The sequence below is a fragment of the Alosa alosa genome, chromosome 21, assembly GCF_017589495.1.
Source record: "Alosa alosa isolate M-15738 ecotype Scorff River chromosome 21, AALO_Geno_1.1, whole genome shotgun sequence".
In the NCBI taxonomy this organism is placed as follows: domain Eukaryota; kingdom Metazoa; phylum Chordata; class Actinopteri; order Clupeiformes; family Clupeidae; genus Alosa; species Alosa alosa.
Window position 1 is genome coordinate 3,309,737 of NC_063209.1, and position 19,756 is coordinate 3,329,492.

Genomic DNA, 19,756 nt, shown 5'->3' on the forward strand with positions numbered 1-19,756 from the left:
TGCTGGCGGTGTGATGGAGCTTGTTGGTGCTGCTTTATGAGGCGCGCCGGTGCAGTTAGCCAGCCCAAGCTTTATGGCCAGGCAGCGTTTGGTGTCTGGAGAGGGGGTGTGTGTGTGTGTGTCGGAGCAGGGCGTGGTGTCATGTTGGCAGCACACACTCTTTCACCACGCCTGTGGCCTGTGTGTTTGCCATCGCAGCGGTCTTCCACGGGAGCACTCCGCCTGAGTTATGACACCTCTGAGCCAGACCTGTAGCTCAGGCCACACACACCCCTCTGTGTGTGTGTGTGTGTGTGTGTGTGTGTGTGTGTTTAAATGTATGCTGTATATATTGTATGTATTGTATAAGTATCAGCACTGTATGTGCGTTCCATGCTCTAGCAAGAACAAGTACAGGTGACATGTTTGCAGCAACCTACTGTGATCTTAGGACCCTCACATTTTGCTTATCTGAAATATCAATGTGCGTGTGCGCGTGCGCAGGAGAAGGAAGAGCTGTTCCTGCGGGCACTGTGCCTGTGCCACACGGTGCAGGTGAAGGAGCCAGGGCCGGACGAGCAGACGGAGGTGGACGGGCTGGACCATCCGCTCACTCAGCCCCAGGAGCAGAGGGGCTTCATCGCCTCCTCCCCCGACGAGGTGGCCCTGGTTAAGGGAGCCATGAAGTAAGCCCCAAACTACACACGCTGAGGGTTTACTTGTGAAGTTTTGTACCAAATTTGAATTGGCCCTATTAATCAGTTTTAGATGCTTTGGATTGGATAAAACTTTGAGTATTTGTCCATTTCATCCTGGGGAGTTACTCTATCTCCTGTCTGCTTAGAGACAACTCTCTACATTTTTTTTTTTACATGACATTACCAAATAAAAAATGCAGGACATTCTTAAAGATCCCGCATGCCCAAAACCTAGAGGAAACCCATTCTCTTTCAAACAGTTGTCAGTACTGTTTTGCCCGCCATTTTATTCTTATAGAGCGGTCCATATCTCATTGTATTCAAAAAAAAAAAAAACCTGGTCATATAGGTTTAGTCAGATTTTTTTTTTTTTTTTTTTTTTTCGCATGTCCAAATTTCCGTTAAGGATTTCCGGGACACTGTAAGACCGGGGTACACGAAACTTGGTGGGCATGTAGCCCCACATGGATAGCATGGAACCATCGTTTTGATCTGTAGCCCCCCCGCTGGACTGGACCCCCCGAAAGGAGGGTAGGGCAGACACAGTTTTCTGTGAATATCTCGAGAACTGTAGGGTTTAGGAGGACCATTTTTTTTGTATGTTGATCTCAAAGGGCCATGTCAACCCATTCAATAACCACTCATTTCATGTATAAGCCACCTAGTTAAACACAAAAAGTAAAAATGAGGTGTTGTAATCGCGCAGGTATCTGTGACCTAACATAGTCAAAACTGCATGAAATTGGAAGTGTAGGATCATTATGACACCCTCTGAATGCACGCCAAGTTTCGTGGAATTCCGTTCATGGGGGGCCACACAATAAATTAATTTATGTTACTATACACCAACCGACCTGTAGGTGGCCAGAGACAGTTTTCTGTGAATATCTCGAGAACCGTAGGGCCTAGGAGGTCCACCTTTTTTTTGTATGTTGGTCTTAAGGGGGCATGTCAACCTGTCCCATTACCATCCCTTATTTCATGTATAGCGCCACCTAGTTAAAAATTAAAAAGCAAAACATTAGGTGTTTTCATCACAATATCTCTGGCTGACATGGTCAAAACTGCACGAAATTGAAAGTGTAGGATCATTATGACACCCTCCGAATGCATGCCAAGTTTCGTGGACTTTCGTTCATGGGGGGCCTTACAATAGACCAATTTTTTGCGTATGTTTGCCTCCAGGGGTCATGTAAACCCATTCCATATGCACACATGTACATAAACAGATACACACGCACACACATACATTCACAGTAATCCTACGTATGACACATACTCACACAGTAGACATATATACGCATGCATGCACATGCACACACACAGGCACATAAACAGGCAAACACACAAGCACATGCGCACACACACACACCCACCCACCCACACACACACACACATAAACATAAACATAAACATGTACACGCACACATGCACACAATTCAAGAATTTCTCAGAATTATGAACAGGCAAGATGGGTGTGGGGTTGTATTTTACATGTGAAATCTATGAACTAATCATGTTTTGGTACTTGTTGTCTAGCAGATACCAGTGAGAATTGAGTGTGCATAATGCAGTTCAGTGAGACAGTTAGAATCATATATGCCTTTCAGCGTGACTTATTTTTGTGGAAAACATGTGCTGGACTGGGCGGCGGTCATATTTTGTACCGCTCTGCGGTACATCTACAGTGGGCAGTGCTTCGACTTGGCCAGCTTCACTCGCGGTCCGCGCGTGGGATCACGCGGTATCACGCGACTTTAATTTGTATTTTTCCAGTGAGACGCTGCAACAACCCAAACAACCGGTAGATGGCTCAAGTGAGCAGGGTGTCTCGTAAAAAGAAATGGAGCCTGGAAAACCCTACACAGACTTCACTACAGACTTTAGCAGACTGGTTTAGAAATAATGTAATAGCCAGAAATATGCCTGCCCTGCCCTAATAAAAAAATATTTGGTTAACTGCGAGTGAATCTCGTTTGCAGCCGTAGAGACGCAGGACAAATGAAACATTCTGGTTTTCTCCGAGTGCAACGATGATAGACAGACATCATTTGGAGTATTAACCTCCGTTGCTCAGCCAAATGCCTTCCTGTTATGTCCTGTTATCAACGGAGTTACAGGCGATAAAAGCGATTTTTGATGGTCACAAGTTTACTTCATTAGGGACTGTTCGTTATTTATTTAAGGGGCTACGAGGAGGAGTTTTGGGAGCATTAGTCCAAAAAAAGGCGTGACCCTCCCTAGCCAGCAATACATTTTTCTATGACCCTCCAAAGTGATTATGAAAAAAATCACTGTCAACTTTTTCGGGTTTATCGCCTACTGTATTTTAACGTTTTTCACATATTTGGCCATAAGCCGTTTTATCATAGGCTATCCGTAAAACCAAACTACAAAGGCGAACACTTTAACAGGGGAATTAATTGGGCATGAATCATGCTGAACGCTATTTCGCTACCTTAGAATAATAAGGTTCTATCTGCGTTTTGAGTAGGTACAACGGGACGATTGAAGCGGGGCCGAATGAAACATTCCGGTTTTCTCCGAGTGCAGCGATGATAGACAGTCATCATTTGGACAAAACATGGAGCATATTAACCTCCGTTGCTCAGCCAAATGCCTTCCTGTTACGATCCTGGTATCCGGAGTTACAAGCGATAAGCGATTTTTGATGGTCACAAGTTTACTTCATTAGCGGTTTTTTTTTGGATTATTAAAGAGTGTTTTTCATTTAAAGGGTTGACCGTGCTTATTCAGTAGCGCATGTAGTGCTCTCCCCAATCCCAGGCGTTCACATTGCATGTTTGTTTGTAATGGATGCAACCATGAGATAGGCTATGCATTTGACAATGAGTTGTTAACAGAACCAAGACATATAGCCCAGCAGCAATCTAGTGACTGATCGTTATTTATTGAAGGGGCCACCGGAGGAATTTTGAGTGCTTCAGTTGGAAGTTGCATGACCCTCTCTTACCTGCTAGAAATTGTTCAATGACCCTCCGACAGAATTGTTAAAAAGACATGACCCTCCTGCCAATTGTCTTCGCCCGGCGCCACAGCCACACACTTTGTGATAACGTTCTTAAATCAATCTTTCCGTGAGCTTGCATACCAGTCCTTCCTTTTCAAATGTGTTTAGCCTGTTTGCACAATTTCACAAATAATCATATGTGATTAATAGTATGACAAATAATTCCTGTGCGGGGACTAAAACAATGCATGCCAACTTTTTCCGTGTTTATCATTATTTTAACTTTCCCAGCTGTCTTGCCGTTTTAATGTTTTCCGTGAGAATATCCCATATTTTAATACTCTCATAACAGCCCTGCCATCGGGCCTGTCTCTGTGTTGCCCTGTTGCTACCCTTTGCCCTTCCAGCGAAACAGATGTCTTCAAATCATCGTTTTTCTTTTTGAAGGCGAACTTAGAGTGATGTTAACCTATTTAAGTTTAACTTGGCGCTGATTGTGTCAAACCGCGATTCATTGGCTTGCATGTTAGGCCTTATGTCTAACGTGCACCTGAGGCTACTCCGCTGCAAGAGAAATAATTTCCCCTGTTTGTATGTTCACTGCAGGTTGGCCTACCATAACTTACCAACTCTGCACTGTAGACTGGCTATTTATATTTTTCTGTGAAATAAGCAAATGTATTTGTTCAACTTTATGAAGCAGACCACGATAAGGTATTTGGAACATAATACATTTGACAAAGGAAGGATGAATGTTGCTAGTGACAAAATATTAACTTTCAGTGTTTTACGATGTCTTTGTCATGGGGAAGTGTTTTTCCCCATGCATTTATTCTAGGTTACTGTCAGTGACCGCCGTGAGAGAAGGGTTCTGTGTTTCGTTCATGTCAGTGACTGACGCGAGAGAAGGGGGTCTGTGTTGTGTTGTGTTGCGTATGTTAATTTATTTTCATTGGGCATACCGTGCCGTGCCGTCCACAGCTCTTCAGTTCTGACAAAGCCAAAATTACTCCTTTTGAAACAATTGTTCAGTGCAGGGCGGCGTTTGTATGGTTATATTGCTTGATCGGAGGGGTGTCCCAAGCAGCTTTCAGCCATAAGGCTACTTTGAGAACATTTCAATTCACCCGACACTAATATTCAAAATGTTGAAAACTATTTCGCATAGCCTATAAAGCAGTTTAATTAAATGGAATGTTAGTTGTAAACAAACGAGCTACTTGGTGAGGCTTGGCCTCACAGATGCGCCGATGCCTTTAGATGGCAGGAAAAATCTTCGATAGGCCTATTAACTAACCACCCGATTCACGCGTTGGGGGGAAGGGGGCCATCAGACAATTGTGCCCAGTTAATCCGGCCCATCCCCAAAAAAAAATCACACCTTCCCACCTCTGACAGCTTAAAAGAAGTCAAGAGGACTCCTTACTCACAGACCTATTCACAAACCTGCTGTTTTGAAATCCTATGCAGCTACAGGAGCTTCCAATCGCAGGAAGCAATTTTTGCATTGTAGGCATAACTAACATGCAATAACGCCGCCAACAACAACCAAAACTAGGCTAATCATTGTCAACATGTAAATTAAATGTAACATTATTGTGAATCAAATTAAAAAAATGTTCTCTTTTGCAAATGTAGGCATAGTAACAGAATAATTTAATAATGTTACAAAGATACTACATCAATCATTATGTTTCATTGGGCTACTAGGCTATTTGTTTTGCCTTGATTCATTTAGGCTAGGCCTTTTTATTCAGGGGCAAAGATTCACAAATAATTTTAAGGCTAAAAGTAGCTCTAACTGGCGAATTTAGGAGCAACTCCTAAAAATAATGGAAGGTCACTCCTAACTTTAGGACTCCTAATTTTTTCACAAAAAGTAATTCACTTTAAGCATTTTAGACCTAAAAGTAGCACCTAAGTCTGGGACAGCTTAAGTCGAGAGGACTCTAACTCACTAAGACCTATTCATAAACAGCTTTTTGTGGTATTTCCGCTATGATGTTTTGAAATAGCCTATGCACAACAGGAGCTTCCAATGCGAGGGAACAATTTTGCATTTATAAAAGGGATGCAATAACGCCACCAACAACAACCAAAACTACTCATTGTTAACATGTAAATGAAATGTAACGCTTCATTTTGAATCAAATTAAAATGTTCTCCTCTTTGCAAACGTAGCCTAGGGATATGGTGACAGATTAATTTAATAATGTTGCAAAGGTAGGCTACTGCATCAATCCATAGGCCTATGTTTCATTAGGGCTACTAAGCTATCTGTTTTGCCTTACTTTATTCATTTAGGCTAGGCCTTTTTATTCAGTTATTAATCATCTTCCGCCCTTCGGCACTACTTGTGTGTAGCGCACGCATTCTCGACCCTGTCACCTGTCAGTCATGATCGGAAGAGAGGTGTTTGGAATTCCTGCGTTACAATCGTCAGCCAATCAAGGTGGTCACTTCAGTCAAGCTCGTGCATGAGTAATGACATCATCCATAACCACGAAGACTCACTCCTAGTTTAGGAGTTGTCTGAAAGGCTTTGTGAATAACTTTTAAGAGAAAAACTCCAATCTTAAATCTGTAAGTGCGATTGAGGGTAGCCTACTCCTAGTAGTAAGATAAAAGCCTTTTGTGAATAGCCCACGGCCCCAGTTATTCATCATCTTTCCTTGTGTAGCGCACGCATTCTGAGACCTGTCACTCATCATCGTAAGGGAGGTGTTTGGAATCATGCCCGCATTACAATCATCAGCCAATCAGCCAATCAAGGTGGTCATGCTTTGCCCATTTACCCAAATTAATGGTCGAATATTACTGATGATCATTGTTATTTAAGAACATGCAGTGCGAGGGTACCAAAACATCTTGCTCGTAAAAAAGCATCATAACGCATATTCTGGCGGGTCTGTTATTTACTGTAGGCTGCGCAAACCACATGCCTTTATTTTGGGGCAAGCCTGCATTCATTCATTCATTCAACCTTTATTTATTCTCGGAGGGTCATTGAGGGAAGCCCTCATTTTCAATGAAGCTGAAATTACAGAAGCCGAAGCAAAGCCCAAACAAACAAGACAACATTCGAGGCCTTCTGTTGAAGAATTTTATATAAAGCCTGTGCTGACAGTAATCCTCCTGCCCCTGATAGGCCTACTTTCACAGCTGTCTTATAGTGTGGAATGTCAAGTAATAACACAATCCAATGTGTGTCTCAATTGTCCCTCGCTGACCACCTCACACATTTCTCTAGATTTTGCAACGAACTTACATGAATAAATGTCATAAAATATGCCAGTTTTAGGACACAGAATAATGTTTGTAATGATACCAGGTAGGCCAGGTATTGTCGAAGGTGCATGGTGAAGTGAAACTCTTACTTTGGAAAACAAACATTTGCCGATATCATGTCATCATCAGAATATTGCAACAGATTCTGTGTTCTGGACTGTAGGTAACTTGTTAAGCCAGTGGTTCTCAAACTTTTATTTCATTCCCCCACTTTGATCAAGGGGCATGACTGATGATAGTGGAGATAACGTGTTATCCGAGGCTTTTTGCAAGTCAGCATCTTCAACGGTAGTCTATTAAAAATATAAGTTTTCGATGTCCCAAACGGAGAGCCATACTTTATTGTTTTTAACCATCTCTATGCTACTCACAAAAATGTAGGCATGGGGACATGATGAAGTAGGTTATCCAACTGTCGCGGTGTTAAATTATTGTGATTACGAGCCAGTGGTTTTCAAACATTATGCGGACTCGACATCTAACTAAATGCAACAGACTCATATCGTCCTCGAGATTTAAAATGAGGACCAGTGTTTTGTCAAATTGCAAATATCTATTCGCGTTTTAACTATTTTTTTTTATGATAGTATGAAGTGCTTTTTGTATAGGCTACTATCTTAATCTTGGAATATGGGGAGGGAAGTGGCTGCCTGCAGTCAGCCAAATATGAATGTAATTCTGCAGCATAAAGCAGATGTAATTGTTTATTGTACAGAAAAATAAAAATGACATGTCAAGCAGTCAATTGACTACATTGCAGTCAAGAAGTAGGGCAAATTAATTTCTTAAAACCAAAACGGGTCATAGTTGTCTAAGCCTCTATTGCGTGAGCCTGTTAAAAACTATTAAATCGGCAACAACATTGTTTTCTGCAGAAGCCTACCCAAGGCTACAGATTAATTCTGAACAGTTATTTCTCTACTGGCTGAATTATCACACCACTGTTTTGATTTTATGTGAAGGCGTTAACCCCAACACTGACAATAATGTAGACAGCACATTTTCGATTTCGATTTTTAATTGTAGTCAAGCCTTTAAGCACCCAAGTAGCCTAAATCGAGGTAATGTTTAATTATGCATGATTTATTTTGTTATTGAATTCGAGGGCTGGCATTACTCTCGCAACAATTATGTAAGGGACGGCAGGCAGAGCCATGTACAGTGGCAGAGCGACGCACAGTGGCTGAAAGTGGTACTAAAGCTTCACGCAGCTTCACGCCGCGTAATGCACGAATGAAGTGGTCATTTGAAAGCGATGCCCACTGTAGTTATGTTACATATTAGCTTTATCATTTGGTGATCTCCAAAGTGAAAGAGGTACAAAGTGTGCAAATAACTGATAAAGGGAAAACATAATTGAAACAACAGTTCTATGGTAAATGTGTTTCAGGTTTATTGGATTTAAGTTCCAGATAAGGAAGTGAAGAACAGAGTTTTTTATGTTAAGAAATACTGCCTATTCAAACAGCAATTCAAATGGCAGCTGAGGACTGCTGTTGTAGTATTTTCACTGAGGCTGTGGAGCTGGGTAGCTCATTCCTCTACTCTGGGAATATACTGTTCAATAATAGTGCTACGGCAATTAGGTTAGGCCTCTTCGGCTCCATCATTTCATTCCATGCCCCGTACATTTTCATTGATTTTACAAATCAAATCCACGGAGAACGGATATGCTTTCTGATAGTGTGAAAAAGGACTGTAAAGAAATCCATAAACATTAAGTATGGCGCAAAATAAGCTGACGTCTCTATCTTCTCTCTGTGTCTGCGTGTGTACTTTACCCTTGGCACAGCTCCTGGAGCATGCGCAACTCTTTCTTTTTCCAGACCCAAACTTTCACTATCCCCATAAATGAGCTTGTGTGTCTTGTAAATAATAGATTTCCGAGTGCTGCTTTGGCCATGGCACATGCAAATAAACCAGTGCGCACTGCACACGTGTGTATGTGCACGTGACTCAAACTTCAATAGTGGCCATCCCATAAGAAACATTTACTCCATATATTGGGTCCATATTTACCTTCTAGTAATTTTTTTATTATTTTTTCTTTTTATTTAAAGTATTTTTTTGCAGATTACCCCTCAGCTTCCCGTCTAACCATTCCATAGTTATATTAACATGTGCAAAAGCAATGGGTCTGAAACAGGTTGTAGGTATTCTAGTTTTGACCGTGATGTGATCTGCTTGCTCAGGTATGGTTTCACCTTCCTCGGCCTGGAGAGCAGGACAATGAAGATCAAGAACAGACAGAACGACATTGAATCGTGAGTTTGCCTGCTTGCTGGACTCTTCTCTCTGATGGCCATTATTGTATCCATAGCCTCATACTTTGAGATAGGGTCACACAATCATGATCTTGTCTTGTTGTTCTGTAGGTACGAGTTACTGCATGTGCTGAACTTTGACCCCGTGCGGAGACGTATGAGTGTCATCGTGCGAAACAAAAAAGGTGAGAAGCTGAGTGGAGTCTTAGAATTACAAACTCAGATCTGTTTGGCAACCATTGCCTTTTCTGTTCAGTGTGGGTCAATACAAGCCAGGCTTTATAGACCAGGTTATTGATTATTGATGTCACACAGTTGAGGTGGTAAATAGTCTTTTAGCCCTCAGGTTACTGGCTCTTTTGCATTTTAAACTGGACATGTGTGGTCATGAAGCACTTGTGGCTGGTTAGCAAGTGAGCACTCTGACCTAAGATTGACCTCCGACCTCTGATCTGTGCCCAGGGGAGACGCTGCTCTTCTGTAAGGGGGCCGACTCCTCCATCTTTCCCCGGGTGAAGCAGGAGGAGGTGGAATGCATCCGCACACACGTGGAGCGCAATGCCACGGTAACAAGCTTTCACATTCTCTTTCTCTTTATCAGTGTGTGTGTGTGTGTGTGTTAGATAATGGTGAGATTATGTGTGGTTAGTGTTAATAATGTATGCATGGCTCTGTGTGACGTAACGCAAATGTAAGTGCAATGTTTTATTTATTGATGTGACTGAGAGTATAATGATCTGAGTTAATGGTGTAACTGTATGAAATGGATGCTATCTTTAGAAGTGTGCAATGTAGTATTAGGGCCCAAGCACCGGATATGCAGGCTGAAGCCTCCACTTAAAGTGTGAAGCCCTAATGTTTCTACAAGGTTTACTATTACAAAAATAATAATAATAACAAATGTTATAATTTATAATATGATTTAATAATAATATTGACATAATATGACATTCTCATTATTATTATTATTATTATTATTATTATTATTATTATTATTATTCAGTGAAACTGCTAATAAACAACAGTCAATACTTTAAATTTAGCACACACATCACATGTGAGTGCATTGATGGATGAAATGTCAAGGCTAACAGAGCTGTATGTGCTTGGGCCCATTATTGCCGCTTGCAGCTACAGTATATATAGCATGTTTGATTTGTGTCTCTGCGTGTTTATACCCATTTGTTCAGGACGGATACCGGACCTTGTGTGTGGCCTACAAGCAGCTGAGTGCAGAGGAGTTTGCAGAGACGGAGGCGCAGCTACAGGAGGCTCGTCTGGCGCTGCAGGACCGCGACGAGAAGCTCACGGCCGTCTACAACCTGGTGGAGACGGACATGAGCCTCATCGGAGCTACCGCTGTAGAGGACAGGTCAGGGACACACACACACACTCACTCACACAGAAAACAATCATGCACTCGTACATCAATCTCCATACAGACAAGCACACTGCAGCAAATACCAGTATCATCAGAGCAGCATTGTTAGTCATTGCAGGCTTTTCATCGCATATGATACACAAATCTCACAATTGTGTAAACAAACACTGTTTCTTTACATGCCTTTTGTCAGCAGGATGCTAGCTGCTGATTCGGCAGCTTCACAGCCCGACACTAACTTCAACTCGATAATTAACTTGCTACAACAAGACAAAGTCAATGAGATTAGTCATGTTCATTTAGACCCGCACCGTTTCAAAGAAATCTTGAACTACTGTCCCTTCAGGACCTGATGCAAGAGAGAGAGGGAAAGGACATTGCCTACTGGCTCTGCTGGAGCTCATGGAATGTGCCCTAGGCCTGGCGCACAACTATTGCTCAACACTCAACGTTGAAGATACTCAAGAAATTATGTCATAGCCATTTAAACATCATAGACTCAAGGGGCCAGGTTCCGGTACGAGGATTAGGCCTAGTGCTAGGCTAAACATTGTTTTACTGTAGGTGGAGATATTTATTGAAGTTCTTTCTTAGTCAAACATTAGGCTTAATCCATTTACGGTAAACCAGTCCTAGATACCATGGTGTGTAATCCATGTCCTAGACTAGACATTGTTCTTAAGTGTGCTGTGTATGTGTGTGTATTCACTCTTTTTCCTCTCTCTGGAGTCCAGACTGCAGGAGGAGGCGGCGGAGACCATGGAGGCGCTGCAGGGGGCAGGCATGAAGGTGTGGGTGCTGACCGGCGACAAGATGGAGACGGCCAAGTCCACGTGCTACGCCTGTCGCCTGTTCCAGCGTGGCACGGAGCTGCTGGAGCTGACGGTGCGCACCCTGGAGGACGGAAGGTGTGGGCGCGAGGAGCGGCTGCACGAGCTGCTGCTCGACTACCACAAGAAAGCCGTGCAGGACGCGCCGCCCGTTAAGCCTGGCGTCACCAGGTGAGCGGCGCCAGTACCCCTCATGACCTCCACACTCCCAGTACCCCTCATGACCTCCACACTCCCAGTACCCCAGATGACCTCCACAGTCCCAGTACCCCAGATGACCTCCACACTCCCAGTACCCCTCATGACCTCCACACTCCCAGTACCCCTCATGACCTCCACACTCCCAGTACCCCAGATGACCTCCACACTCCCAGTAGCCCTCATGAGCTCCCAGTCCTCTGCTCCAGCCCTGCACTGGCCTGTGTTTTCACTATTCATTTCCTCCTCACTGCCAGAAGGACTTTAATGAAGTAGTTCATATTCAGCCAAGCCCTAATCAGTTCTGAAAAATCCACAAACCTCCTCCGTCTGCTTCCTCCCCCTTGTATCTTGAGCTTAGATTGAGGTCCTTTAATGAACTTTGACCTTCTCTGATCTTATTGATAAAGGACGGAGGCTTTCTACAGAAAAATCAATAACATGTTACTTAAGATGTCCAATCTGCCTGACCCATAGAGGTCTCTATGGACACGTGTCTTTTTGAGAACATACTGTATTAGTCAGTGGGCTGTCCTACAGTTAAATACACACAGGACCGTCCTTACTGAAGGTGGTTTTGGTTTGTTTGTGTTTTGTGCTAGGGGTTGGGCCACTGCAAACCAGGAGTACGGCTTTATCATTGATGGAGCGACGCTGTCCCTGGTGCTGAACCCCACTGATGCAAGCGCCAGCCGCTACAAGAACCTCTTCCTGCAGATCTGCCAGAACTGCTGTGCTGTGCTCTGCTGCCGCATGGCTCCCCTGCAAAAGGCACAGGTGTGTCTCTGTGTGTGTCTCTGTGTGTGTCTCTGTTTGTCTCTGTGTGTCTCTGTGTGTCTGGTCAGTAATTGTGCTGTGAGAAAGGATAGTTGTTGTGACATATAGTTGTGCTCATACATTTACATACTCTGGCAAAATTAGTCAAATGTGTACCATCTTCTTAAGATGACCGCAATATGGCAGAACACATTATTTTTATTTTAATGGATTTTTTATTTGTTTTGCAGTTATTAAACAAACCAAGAATTTTATGAAATAATCCCATTCAAAAGTTTACATAGTCTTAGTTCTTCTTACTGTGTGTTGTCCCCCTAGCATCAATGATGGCTAGCAATCCTTTGTGATAGTTTTTCAGATGGTAGCTTCTCTTCTTGATAAAAAGTCTTCAGGTCCTGTAAATGCTTGGGTTGTCATGCATGCACTCTTTACAGTAGAGATGGTTCACTTTTCATCATGGGCCTTGTTTACTCCTCTTCAAACATAACATTTATGGTCGTGACCATAAAGTTCGGTGTTGGTGTGATCATTCCTAATGACTTTGTTCCAGAAGTTGTGAGGCTTGTCTAAGTGCTGTTTGGCAAATTGTGCGCCTGCTGTTTTGTGGCATTGGTGCAGTAATGGCTTTTTTCTGGCAACCCGTCTGTGCAGCCCATTTTTGTTTAAGTGCCTCCTTATTGTGGGCTCTTGAAACACCACTTTCTTGCAGTGAAGCCTGAGGATTTTTCTTTGCGTTCCAACCAATTTTCCTCGCAGTTGAAGCTGAAATCTTTGTTGGTCTGCCAGACTGTGGCTTGGTTTCAACTGAACCACTAATCCTCCACTTCATCAGACAACTGACTAGCATTTTCAAATCTCTCTATTCCCATGTCATTTTCCTGAGCTATACAAATCAACTACCAAAAGCTAGCTGGGTATGTGAAGAGGGCATGTAACAGCACAGCTGTAGACCCTGCTAGTGTGTGTTCCTCTCTACTCTCGACTCTTCCCTCTGACCCTTCTCCTCTGCTTTGTAGATTGTCAAAATGGTGAAGAACTCCAAAGGCTCCCCCATCACCCTATCCATTGGTGATGGGGCCAATGATGTCAGCATGATCCTGGAGGCACACGTGGGCATTGGTAAATATGAATACCGTTAAAGCAATAGCATTGGCAGATAAACATGGTCTGCTATGTGTGTGTTGGGATGTACTTGACTTTGCTTTTGTCTGTGTGTGTGTGTGTGTGTGTGTGTGTGTGTGTGTCTCAGGAATAAAGGGGAAGGAGGGTCGTCAGGCGGTGCGGAACAGTGACTATGCCATCCCTAAGGTCAAGCACTTAAAGAAGCTTCTGCTGGCCCACGGGCACCTTTACTATGTCCGCATCGCCCACCTGGTCCAGTACTTCTTCTACAAGGTGAGAGATGCAGCACTGCCCAAGTGTGTCCAGCTGAGCAGAGATTACACAGGGATTTAGTTTGGGGATCATAACAGCATGCACATACAATCACAGGCATTTAATTCAGGATGCATAACAGTCAGTGTACATTCCAGGTGCACATGTTGTCCTTTGTTGATGTCCTTTGGTGCTGTATTCAGTCGTTTACATTACATTAACTACGTTGACTCTCTAATTATGTTTTGATTCAAGTGCAAAGTTCTCTGTGTAAAACACTCATATATATCATAGCTGTAGTAAGTATTTTGTGTACAGTAAGCAAGTTTCCATCTTTACGAAGCCAATTTGATAGTAAACGAACTTGTACTAGGCCAATTCTTCACCTAGCATAGCACAGCATAGACGTAGCAAGTCGCTACCGAGAAAACCAGCCATGCAACATTGTGTACAGGGGGGATAAGTCACAAGAAGATTGCTATTTACAACAGCAGAGTAAAACCTAATATATCGCGACTCGAGAGGGAGCTCAACAGGCGCCAAAAATACCTAAACTGGATAGTGTACCTTTTAAAGTGAAAATGAAAAGTGGAGAAGTTGTGGAATCTTAGATTCCTAAAGCCGGCTGAGCTGAGGCTCTTTAGGGTTTATGGCTGTTTTTACTGCCGGAGATAAAGATTGTAAAGCCGCTCAGCGTCCCTCTCCAGAAGCCTGCCGGGTCCCGGGCTGGAGGCTGGAGGCGCCTCTCCCCGTGCCGGTGATGTATTAAGCATGCGCTGCTCAGGGGCCCTCCACACTGGAGTGGCGCACAGCTGTGAAGAACACCTCCCGTACCTGGCAACCTCTCACCCTCCTGAGTATACTAACTCTGTGTATCTCTCTCTCTCTCTCTCTCTCTCTCTCTCTCTCTCTCTCTCTCTCTCTCTCTCTCTCTCTCCTCCCACAGAACCTTTGCTTCATTTTACCTCAGTTCTTGTACCAGTTCTTCTGCGGTTACTCCCAGCAGGTGAGTATTGCTCCCAGGCCTCTGAGCAGGCAGGCAATGAGAGAAGGAGCCTCCCCCAAAAATGCCAGGGGCTTCTCTCTGTTTTATCACTGCCTCTTCCTCCTCTCTTCTCCCTCAGTCAATCCTCCCTCTCTCTTCTCCTGGAGTGAGTGATGAGACGATATATATAACATGCCCACCTTTTTGCTTGTTAGATCTATCTTGCTTCTAGGAAAGTTTAGTCCCACACACAATCCTACAAGTTCAGTTCCGCTCCCAAAGTTTTCTCTGGGAGGTCAGCATTATGGCATTGAGGAAACGTCCAGCCTTCGTATGCTCTCCAAGTCCTCAGATTTAGTGCTGGGTCAATAGAGTGAGCTTTATGAATGTGCAACTGCGAAGGTCATGTTACACACTCATGATCACTTGTAAATACAGAGTTAGATGCATAGCGTAGCAGCTAGTAGTATGGCTTATATAGCCCTATAAATCCATTATGCCCTATTAATACACAGCCCGCAACCACACTACCTCAGTATGTGTGTGTGTGAGTGTATATATCGGTTACAAAGCGTGGTGACTGCATGTAGCCACAGCAACAGAGAGGTGACTGCTCACATCGCAGATCCATCTACCTCTCCTGTTTCAGTGCTGGTGTCCCACAGACGTGTGTGTGTGTGTGTGTGCCCGTGTTCCTCTCTGTGGTATTAACCCCTGGTTGCCCCCTGGCCCTTCCCACGCCTCCCCAGCCCCTGTACGACGCAGCCTATCTGACGATGTACAACATCTGCTTCACCTCCATGCCCATCCTGGCCTTCAGCCTCTTGGAGCAGCACATCTGCATTGAGGTCCTCATGGACAACGCTGCCCTCTACAGGTGAACCTCAGCATTGCACTAATGAATGCATGCATACTACTGTTCAGAGGTTTTGGGTCATTTCCTTGTTTTTAAATTAAAAGAGAATTCTTTGGTGTAATCAAGTTCGAAGGACACATTTATTATTAGAGTTAAAATAATTATTTATAATCTATAGTCAATTATTTTTTGCTGTATTACTATTCAAACTCATTTTGTGCATATTTTCTTGACATTTCTAGGTAGCCCCAATGGTTGAAGTGTAGTATACATGTGAAAAGAATAGCATGTCTCACCCATTTTGTTTTTGCTATGATACTTTGCTGCTTTACCTTTTTGTTCCCTTATTCAGTTATGGGTCATTCCACGTCAGTTCAACCAGGGCCCACGCACTTGGGTCTCAAAAAATTCTGAAAAAATTACCAGGTGTACCTATGTTACCCAGGAGACACACTGCAAAATTACTCTTATGTAAGATCAATACTTTCCAAGATACAGCCAGTTTTACAGGGGGAGGGGGGTGTCGATTTTGTTCGGCCTCTTTTTTTGTCAAAGTTCACAAGCCCACAGCGCAAGAACTAAACCATGTAGGAGGCTCAAATTTTGCATGCTGGTACATAAATAGGAATAGTGTGTAGCAGAATCGTCACGTTTGGTCTGGATAATCCTGCATGGTCATAGCTGTCCCTCAAAGTTGATACAAATTTTATTGGAGTTTTTGGCTGGGCTCTGTTTAAGCCTTCAGAAGACATATTTGTACTCAACATAGGCTCTTGATTTATTTTCCTTACTGAGATAAGTAGAAACACTCTGCTTAAAAAGCAATGAGCGGAAAACAAATCCCTTCAGGGTCTGAACAGCAGACCTCACAAGTCCTGAAAAATCATTTTGGTTATCATTTTCAGAGCACCCAAACACCTTGTGGGAACATACAAAGATTTTTTAAATATGTTTTCTTAATTCTCCATGATCCCTTCTTTTTGAAAACACCAATTTGACTTGTCTTATGCAAATCTTTCTTTTTTTATTTTCCACCCTGAACATGGGCAAAATGCCCCATTGACATTAATATGTTTTATATAGAGTCACCACACTGCCACCTGTGGTTGTATAGAGTAACCTGTGGTAGCTCTATACAAAACATATTGATGTCAATGGTGCATTTTGCTATATATTCAGGTGGAAAGTGAAGAAGAAAGATTTGCATAAGACAAAGTCAATTGGTGTTTTTTTAAAAAAAAAAGATCATGGAGAATAAAAAAAAAATATTTAAAAAATCTTTGTATATTCCCACAAGGTGTTTGGGTGCTCTGAAAAATGAGAACCAAAATTTTTTTAGACTTGTAAAAGTCTGCTGTTCAGACCCTGAAGGAATTTATTTTCTGTTCATTGTTTTTGTGAGTGTTTCTACTTATCTCAGTAAGGAAAAAATAAATCAAGAGCCTATGTTGAGTACAAATATGTCTTCTGAAGGCTTAAACAGAGCCCAGCCAAAAACTCCAATAAAAATTTGTATCAACTTTGAGGGACAGCTATGACCATGCAGGATTATCCAGACCAAACTTGACGATTTTGCTTTACATACTATTCCTATTTATGTACCAGCATGCAAAATTTGAGCCTCCTACATGGTTTAGTTCTTATGCCTGTGGGCTTGTGAACTTTGACCAAAAAAAGAGGCCAAACAAAATCGACACACCCCCTCCTCCCCCCTGTAAAACTGGCTGTATCTTGGAAAGTATTGATCTTACATAAGAGTAATTTTACAGTGTGTCTCCTGGGTAACATAGGTACACCTGGTAATTTTTTCAGAATTTTTTGAGACCTAAGTGCGTGGGCCCTGGTTGAATTGACGTGGAATGACCCTTATAGCTGCCCTTATGCTTCTCTTTGTCTCTTCTCATCCCTCTGTTCAGGGAGATTGCTAAGAACGCTATGCTACGCTGGTGGCCCTTCTTATCCTGGACCATACAAGGGGTCTTCCAAGGCCTGATGTTTTTCTTTGGGGTCCGATTCCTCTTCAGCAACCCAGCCCTGCAGGACAACGGCCAGGTCAGCCCTGCACTGTTTGCCCTGGCATGCCGACGCTGGTTGGAAAAGCATACAGAACTCCTTGGCTTGATTCCAAGCAGATGCCAATATTGTTATGGATGGCAGCACCAGATGGAAATGGAAATCCACGTGCAGCTGCACTCCTACACTGTAGTTGTTTAGCCTGTTTTGAATGCTGGATGAATTAGGGTTGTCTACTACTAATCTATGCGGTCTAACTTGTCTGTTTGTCGCAGGTGTTTGGGAACTGGTCCTACGGGACTATTGTGTTTACGGTCCTTGTGTTCACAGTCACACTCAAGGTGAGTGGGATGGCCCTGAGTTATGACTGGCCATTGTCTGGCCACTCTGCGTGGGATTTATGAGATCCTCACACAGACTTGCGCCCATTTGATCTGCGCCGGGCTTCAGCTCCATTTAGTTTTATTTTACTGCGCTGCTTATTGTGCCATTTTGTGTTCAACAACACCACAGAGACACAAATGATAAAGGTGTCTTCCTCTCCTCCCCTCCCCTCCTCTCTCCTCCTCTTTTCCTCCTCTCCTCCTCCCCTTCTTTCTCCTCTTCTTCTCTCCTCCTCTCTCCCACCCTAGCTGGCTCTGGACACGCGGCACTGGACCTGGATCAACCACTTTGTCATCTGGGGCTCTCTGGCCTTCTACGTGTTCTTCAGCTTTTTCTGGGGGGGCATCATCTGGTGAGCTCCACTCACAGCACCTCTGATCTGTTACTGACACGCTTACAACACCTGTTGATTATATGTAGCTTGTATTTAGACATACGGATGTACTTGAGATAACATTAGCATTGCTGTTGTTTGTCCCACTAAATGCAGACAAAACATTAATGATGTGTAATGACATGCATGTACATGGTGTTTGGTTTGATTCCTCCCCGAGATTAATATTTTACAACTCTCTCTCTCTTTCTTTCTTTCTCTCTCTCTCTCTCCATCTCACCTCTAGGCCGTTTCTGAAGCAGCAGCGGCTCTATTTTGTGTTTGCTAACATGCTGAGTTCGGTGTCAGCCTGGCTGGTCATCATCCTCCTCATTCTGCTCAGCCTGCTGCCCGACATCCTGCTGCTGATCTTCCGCAAGCCCAAGAGCCATGCGCGACAGGTAACACACACACACACACACACACACACACACAAAAACACACATACGCAAAGCATACATGCACACACACACACACACACACACACACACACACACACACACACATAAAATGTGCAATGATCAACATACATAGGTTTACATTATCTCCTGTCTTTTGCTGATTGATAGTGAACAGAAGAAGCTGGACATGCTTGTGTTATGTGTGTTCCACCCCACAGCCTCCCTCCACCCTGTCCCTTATTCCCTCTCTCTTCTGACTCCTGTCCTCATCTTGGCCCCCATCGCCCCTCTCCTCTCCTCTCCTCCACCCTCTCTAAATGCCTTGTGTTGGGGGGGCTTTCAGCATCAAAATGGTGCTGCAGTGGACCTTCATCTCCATTAGCAGATCCAACTGACCGGGGGGAAGAGGGAAGGGGGTTCACTCAAACAGGAAGTCAATTCACCTAATTACACACTTCATTCCTCCATGGCCCAGGTTCTCTGTTTCTCTTTCTCTTTCCCTCTGTATCTTTCTCTCTCTCCCTCCCCTTTTCTCTCCCTATCTCTCTCTCTCTTCTCTCCCTCTCTTTCTATTTCGCTTTCTCTCTCTCTCTCTCTCTCTCTCTCTCTCTCTCTCTCTCTCTCTCTCTCTCTCTCTCTCTCTCTTATTGATGTCCAGCTCTGATGAAGCAAATCTGGTTGCCCTTTGCCTCTGTTTATTCCAGCCCTCCACCCCCTGTCTTGTAGGGAAAAGTCTTTGGCAAGCGAACTGTCAGTAGCCAGTGGCCTTAGCAGATCTGACCGAGTGAGGTAGCCACTCCAGCAGAGCAGCGGGGGCACAGCGGAGCGTAGCACCTGGCCAGGCTCCTCCACATTTTCCTGTCCAGACAGGCCATGCTGGGCCCCCATTATCCCACCACCTGTCAGCAGAATGAGTTGTGTGTGTCGGTTATTAATGAGCCGTGCTCACAGGCTTAGATGGAAGCCAGTGTCTGTGACAGGAGA

The 19,756-nt window shown here is 43.7% G+C and overlaps 1 protein-coding gene across 5 annotated transcripts in view; it reads left to right on the forward strand.

Moving 5' to 3' along the window:
* The window catches only part of atp11c (ATPase phospholipid transporting 11C), a 65,015-nt gene that overhangs the window by 38,017 nt on the left and 7,242 nt on the right, over window positions 1–19,756 (forward strand). For all 5 annotated transcript variants that reach the window (XM_048230838.1, XM_048230840.1, XM_048230841.1 and 2 more), the window contains exons 14-28: window positions 484–665; window positions 9,129–9,200; window positions 9,312–9,385; window positions 9,663–9,766; window positions 10,391–10,572; window positions 11,316–11,582; window positions 12,212–12,386; window positions 13,403–13,505; window positions 13,636–13,781; window positions 14,707–14,766; window positions 15,495–15,622; window positions 17,518–17,653; window positions 17,890–17,955; window positions 18,247–18,350; window positions 18,619–18,772. In XM_048230838.1, coding sequence (XP_048086795.1) covers window positions 484–665; window positions 9,129–9,200; window positions 9,312–9,385; window positions 9,663–9,766; window positions 10,391–10,572; window positions 11,316–11,582; window positions 12,212–12,386; window positions 13,403–13,505; window positions 13,636–13,781; window positions 14,707–14,766; window positions 15,495–15,622; window positions 17,518–17,653; window positions 17,890–17,955; window positions 18,247–18,350; window positions 18,619–18,772 — 1,953 coding nt within the window. The remainder of the gene's footprint in view (window positions 1–483; window positions 666–9,128; window positions 9,201–9,311; window positions 9,386–9,662; window positions 9,767–10,390; window positions 10,573–11,315; window positions 11,583–12,211; window positions 12,387–13,402; window positions 13,506–13,635; window positions 13,782–14,706; window positions 14,767–15,494; window positions 15,623–17,517; window positions 17,654–17,889; window positions 17,956–18,246; window positions 18,351–18,618; window positions 18,773–19,756) is intronic.